The sequence below is a fragment of the Otolemur garnettii genome, unplaced genomic scaffold (assembly GCF_000181295.1).
Source record: "Otolemur garnettii isolate 467f Iridium unplaced genomic scaffold, OtoGar3 scaffold00097, whole genome shotgun sequence".
NCBI classification, from domain to species: domain Eukaryota; kingdom Metazoa; phylum Chordata; class Mammalia; order Primates; family Galagidae; genus Otolemur; species Otolemur garnettii.
This window is the reverse complement of record NW_003852492.1, coordinates 430,358-436,833: the sequence shown is the minus strand read 5'-3', so window position 1 is coordinate 436,833 and position 6,476 is coordinate 430,358. Positions and strand designations below refer to the sequence as shown.

Sequence of the window (6,476 nt, the reverse complement as noted above, 5' to 3'; positions counted from 1 at the left end):
CTTTTTTTTTTTTTTTTGAGATAGAGTCTCACTTTGTCACCCTCGGTAGAGTGCTTTGGTGTCATAGTTCACAACCTCAAACTCCTGCCTCAGCCTCCCAAGTAGCTGGGACTACAGGCACCCACTGCAATGCCCCGCTATTGCTAGAGACGGGGTTCTTGCTCTGGCTCAGGCTGGTCTTGAACCTGTGAGCTCAGGCAATCAACTGGCCTTGGCCTCCAAAGTGCTGGGATTAGAGGCATGAACCACCGCACATGGCCCCATTCTCTCATCTTTTATCTACCCTAGTCAAGCTTTCAATGTATCTTTCTTGAAGGGCTACAAGAATCTGAGAATTTTACGTCATCTGAACAGCCAGCTGATGTGCTTTAATTTTTGTTTCTTCACCAGTTTCTTCTTCAACATAATCCAAATCTTGATCAAGTTCACACTGTTCTTTGTGGACATCTCCATATTGTTAAGCTCTCCAAGTTAACTTCACTGAGGGCGCCTTCTGCCTCCTGTGGTGCTTGGGCTCCTCGGCTTCCTCCCATGACATACCCTGACATCTCTTTTCTCCCCACCAACCTGCAATCCCTCATTTCTGCTCTGTTTTTTGATAGCTGAAAATGGCATATTTGTGCAGTCCTGCCCTTTATAATGAGGACATGCTGTATCCATTGTTTCATCTTTCTGAAAAAGTAAATCCTATTAAATCCTCAGGCTTGTGAAACCTCATGGCTACTTTTCAGTTGATGCTGAGTTAACAACTAACATTAACTTTTACAACAATTGTTCTCAAAGTTGACCTGTTTCTTGTTGCTGCTGTCACCTCTTGGACCTATCTACTTCTACCATGATGGCTTGGGCCCCTATTTTCTGGGCCACATGGATTGCAGCAACAACCTCCCTTAGGGATCCTCATTTCCTGCATTGACATCCCTGTCCATTCTCCACAAGGAGGTCATGGTGATTTTTCCAAGAGGAAAATCTGATCATGTCACTTCCCTAGTGAAACCCCTCAGTGGCCCACTGCCCACAGGTTAAAATCCATATTCCCTAGCCTGGCTCTTCAACCTGATTCTTCTTCTTTCACTCCATGATCCGGTCGGTAAAAATCACTTTGAATTATGTTGCAGTCTGAATATTGGTGTTCCCCACCCCCAGATTCTTATGTTACAATCTATTACCCATTGTGGCAGTGTCTAGAGGGGGCCCTTAGGGAAGTGATTGTGATGGCTCTATCCTTGTGAAAGGAATGAGTGCCCTTGTAAGAGGTTGAAGGGGCCTGCCTCACCCCTCCAGCATGTCAGGACAGTGAGGTGTCATCCTTGCCATCCTTGCTGCAGAGAACAGGCCTCACTAGACATCAGATCTGCTGGTGCCTTGCTTTTGGACTCCCAACCTTTAGGACTATGAACATCTCGATTTTTTTTTTTTTTTTTTGCAGTTTTTGGCCAGGACTGGGTTTGAACCCACCACCTCTGGTATATGGGGCTGGCACCCTACTCTTTGAGCCACAGGTGCTACCCTGAACATCTCTATTATGAATTACCCAGTCTGAGATACTTTGTCTTAGCAGCTGAACTAGGACAAACCCCCTGAATCTTGTTAATTCTTGCCTCTAGGCCTTTGTGTATGATTTGCATTCAACCTGGATCCTTTCCTGGACACCTTGCATTCACTTTATTAAACAACCCATCCTTTAGGATCAGTTCAGAGGCCAACTTCTCCGACAAGCTTCATGGAGAAACCCCCTTCCCATGCCCTAGCCCCATCCTGGATGAGGTGAATGTGACCTGTGCTGAGCCCAAAACTGCAGGGTTCACACTGTATCTGATCTTGGGCAAGGGGCAGGACACAATCCCAGAGGTTCCAGCCAAGACATGTGTATGTTCTCCTTGCTGATTTATCTCATATGTGGCCCTGAGCTTGGCTAAGATTTAGGGCTGAATAGATGTTGGTAGAACAGATGAATGAACCTATCTTTTCCTTCTGCAACCAAACTCCTTGCAGGAAATCAGGGTCAGGAGGCACTAGCTTGTAAATAAGATGCCTACCACCTAGGCTCTAAGAAAGCTCTTGGGAGGACACTGTGTTTCTACACTCCTGCTACCAAAGGTTAGCAGGTACTTCAAAAGCTCTTGCTGCAAGATGAAAATTAGAAGGGACAGAAAACAGGAGGGAAGGAGTTAATCACATTTACTAATTGATGACTGGGTAAATAGACAAGTCAATAAATCTGGGCTCTGCTTGGGTCTGCCAAGAGGGTCAGAGGCAGTCTTTCCTGGTCAGTACCAGGAAGGAGCTGGTCCTGGGCCAGGGTGCTTGGGACTGCCTTTTTGGGTGGTATCAGCCATGGCACAGGTCATGGGGTCCTGCCACATGATTTCCTGTTAGGCTGGGCCTTTCCCAGAGGAGATGATGGCAGGGAAGAATAGGCCTTGAGCATGCCTGACGGAGGAGAGCCTGGCATAGTGCTAGAAAGGCCCTGAGCAGCAATGAGGATTGTGAAAGCAGCCAGAGAGTGGGCCAAAGGTGTTGGGGACACAAGCCCACTGGCGTGCAGAGCCTGTAGGCTCAGATGATGATGTGCTCCTGGATCTTCTCTCCCAAGTAAAAGCGGCTGAAGAAGAAGGAGCTCAAGTCGATGGTCTGGAAGTGGCCTTCCAGCACCATCTCTGCTACAGCTCGCCCCACACCAGGGGCCTGCTGGAGCCCGTGGCCACTGAAGCCTGTAGCAAAGTACATATTCATCACAAGGGGGTGGGGGCCCACCACGCCATTCTGGTCAAAGGTGTTATAGTCATAGTAGCCAGCCCAGGCACTGCGAACCTGCGGGGACACAGACACCGGGGTTATTGGGAAGGTTGCAGACACACTCCATCTTCACTCCTGGTCAGAGATCAGCACAAAGTACCCTCTCCCAGCTGCTGAGGAGTCCATTGGATGGGACAAGTTCAAGAGATTCCTTAGCAGCTGAAGTGGTGGAGGGAATACAGTAGGTGGAAGGGTCCCAGGGGGAAATAAATAGGAAAGTTAAAAAAAAAAAAAAAGAAATGGAAAACCCCCTCTCTGATAGTTACCTTCAGAGTCTCAAAAGCTGGTACCCTCTGGGCCAAAGGGGGCCACACTTTGTCTTGGAAGAAACCATGGTCCACTTCCAGGTTCTTTGGATCTGGCTCCTCCTCCTGGGGTGAGAAGCAGAACAGGCTTACATTGCCTGGGACACAGGGCAGACCTAGACCTCACTGACCTCTTTAGTCAATCCCCTTGGTAGGCAGGGAATGGGGAGAAATGGCCCCAATTCAAACCTGAAGGGGGCTGCAATATCACTAACATAGCATGCAACCCTCCAAAAAAGCCTGATTCTTTGATGGTAAATGGCCTCTGTCTCTCTTCAGCATGTTCGACCCCACTCAACTTACCTCAGTGGGGCTACGGCCACCTATGTAGTTGTTGCCTAATCCTTCCCGGCGGAAGTAGGCTCCACTGCTGTCTGAAACCAGCGGAGCCTCCAGGCCTGGTCCCTGGGGGCAGTGCCATAAATACACATACCTGTCATAACCAGGGGGGTGAGGAAAGTGCAACAACAGCTCAGCCACGAATCCCCTCCCCTCATCCATGCACACATGCGATTAATCTTGTTATCATTTCTTCCCTCCTCCTCCCACCAGCCTTAGCTGCCCTGAAAGAAGTTACCTTTTCCTGGGCTCCACAGGTAGCTTGGTGCCCTGAAGGGTACCAAGCGGCCCCTTCCCAATCCCAGCCAGCTCTGCTATTTGCCCAGACCAGGCTCCTGCTGCATTGATCACCAGGGCGCACTCCACAGGCTGGTACTCCAGGCTGTGGTCCATCTTCACCTGCGGGCACCAGAGATTGAGGGAGTGAGGGTCTGGGCTACACTTGAGCACCTGAGGGGCACACTTCTTCCTGAGTCTTAGTTCACCCACCCTGGGAGTGGGCAGAAGACTGACAGGAGATTCATTGCCCTTCCTGCCCCTCTACTCTGCTGAGGGACTTCTCTGCACTAGGAACTTACATGGACTTCATAAATCCTTTTCAAGTTCACCTCCTCCCCACTTGTGTTCTTCATGGAGCTAGATGAAGAGATGAAACCTGCAGGGAAGAAATTAAAAAATAAGCTTCAGAGGCCTTACAGGGGAAAGGAATAGGGATTCCATTGGTTTCATAAGGAAAGTGAGCTGTAAGAAAGGGAACTTTCTTATAGGCCCCAAAGAAACCAGAGATCAGGCAACCAGGATGCAAGAGGAACTGTCAGGCAGGCCACAGGCACAAAGTAGCCAGTGAGGAGCAGGAGATAGGATGTGGAGGCCTCCACAAGAGGTCCCCTCCCCACCAGCCCTCACCTAGCTCGTGAGTGAGAAGACGCCCCTGTTCTCTAGGCCTAGGCTCTGGTTGCTAAAGGAAAAGCAGTGGGCACAGGACCTCAGACTTACGTGTCACTTCTCCCTGGCAGAAAAATACTCCCATGGACTGGACTTTTCGCCTCAGCCCCTGAAGCAGACACCACGGGTCAAACCAACCTTCATTCTCCATTCCTGTGATGAGAAAATGAGAATTCATGAAGAGGGACTAGGACCCCTACTCTCCTATTGTATTTTCTGCACCCTCCCAACTCCTTTCTAGGGCTTGTAAGTCAAGAGAAGGTCATCTCAGCCAAATCCTACTGAAGGACAGAACCAACTAGTTCTGGGGTAGGGCCTGCTGTGCAGGGAGGCCTTTCTCCCTCCGCCTGGCTTCTAACCTGAGGCAGCCCTCATTCTCCATCTTTAGGGAAAAAAGCTGTCCCCTCTGCAAGCAAGCCTCACCGTAAGATGCCAAAGCCACTCCCTCTGTGTTTATCCAGGGAAATTTGTTCCGCAGCTGCTCAGGAGACATCAGACAAACTTTGGCTCCTTCCTGCCTGAAAGAAGTGTGTGGGCTTTGTATGTTAGAGAAGGTGTGTGTGCAGGGGGTGAACTCCACAGTGAAGTCAGCTTGCTCACTTCACTTGTCTGTCCCCAACTTTGCCACTGCTGAGTGGGTGAGGACCAAGCCTCCTGGTCAAGGCTCCTCAGCATCCTCTTTCCTTTCCTGCTGGCTGTCTCCCTTTAGCACGCCACACTCCTTGTCACCCACTATCTATTCCATGGCCTTTCTTTCTTTTTTTCAAGATAGAGTTTCACTTTGTCGCCTTCTACTGAAGGCGAGTGCAAAGACACCATAGCTCACAGCAACCTCAAACTCTTGGGCTTAAGTGATCCTCTTGCCTCAGCCTCCCAAGTAGCTGGGACTAACAGGTGCCTGCCATAATACCCAGCTAATTTTTAGAGACGGGGTTTTGCCCTTGCTCAGGCTGGTGTCAAACTCATGAACTCAAGCAATTCACCCATTTCAGCCTCCCAGAGTGCTGGGGTTACAGGCATGAGCCACTGCACCCAGCCTCCATGTCCTTTCTTGAAACCGAGGGTAACCTGTTCTTTCCATCTCTGCCCAGAATGGCCTTGCCCTCTACCTCCTCATACAATCTTGCCATCAGTGCCAAAGCCTATAGCACACTGTAGGTTTTAACACCTCTTAATAAACCTCTGGGACACTGTCCCCAAAGGTAGCATACTGTAGGTGCTACAATAACACTCTACAACTGCCCAGTTTGAATCAAAGCCTGGTATCACCCCCCTCTTTATGAGTGCCTATGCCTGATTCCCAAACGGGGATGTCCTAGTGATTCAATAAATTAATGTCTATAAAGCACTTAGGAAATATAACCTGATGTAATTGAGTGACTTGAGTATTTATACCACAAACATACCCACCCTTGGCTGATCGTGATAATCTCACGGCAGGGGTTGACAAATCCGACTTGGTGCCTATTTTTTTTGTTGAGACAGAGTCCTACCCTGTGCCTCTGAGCAGAGTACAGTATCTTAGTAGGTCACTGCAACCTGAGACTCTGGCTTATGGGCATCCTGCTGCCTCAGTCTCCTGAAGCTGCTGGGGTTATAGGCACTTGCCATGGCGCCCGGCTGGGTTTTTCCATTTTTTTCATGAGTCGGGGTCTCAACTCCTGAGCTCCAGTGATTCTCCCTCCTCAGCCTCCTACAGTGCTGGGATGACGGCGCGAGCCACTGCGCCTGGGCCTGGTGCCTATTTTTGTGAGTGAGCCACATTCACTCCTTTATACCTATGTCTACAGCTGCTTCTGTGTTGCAGCTGCAGAGCCAAGTGGCCATGACAGAAATGCAATGGCCAGCAAACCCCAAAGGACCCTTTACAGAAAGTGCATGATGACTTAAAAGGGTGCTTGTTAAAAGCCTAGATTCCTGGGTCCCTCCCTAGATATTCCGGTTTATTAGGTCTAGAGTGTCCTAGGTGGTTCTTATGATCTGGAAAATTCAGGCATCACTGTGGCAGCATTTTATCCTGTGATACAGCACTCCCCACAAGGTCTTGAGGCCTGCGTCTGTTTTCTTTTTTTTTTTTTTTTTTTTTTT

At 49.4% G+C, this 6,476-nt stretch overlaps 1 protein-coding gene across 1 annotated transcript in view; it reads right to left on the bottom strand.

The window, feature by feature from the left end:
* Positions 1-2,163: 2,163 nt before the first annotated feature.
* FOXRED1 (FAD dependent oxidoreductase domain containing 1) overlaps positions 2,164-6,476 on the bottom strand; it is a 9,083-nt gene continuing 4,770 nt past the window's right edge. The window contains exons 5-11 of the mRNA XM_003795926.3: positions 4,812-4,906; positions 4,440-4,541; positions 4,022-4,098; positions 3,682-3,842; positions 3,408-3,537; positions 3,066-3,170; positions 2,164-2,814 (exon numbers count right to left, since the gene is read on the bottom strand). Of these exons, the coding sequence (XP_003795974.1) occupies positions 2,560-2,814; positions 3,066-3,170; positions 3,408-3,537; positions 3,682-3,842; positions 4,022-4,098; positions 4,440-4,541; positions 4,812-4,906 (925 nt within the window). The 3' untranslated portion in view covers positions 2,164-2,559. The remainder of the gene's footprint in view (positions 2,815-3,065; positions 3,171-3,407; positions 3,538-3,681; positions 3,843-4,021; positions 4,099-4,439; positions 4,542-4,811; positions 4,907-6,476) is intronic.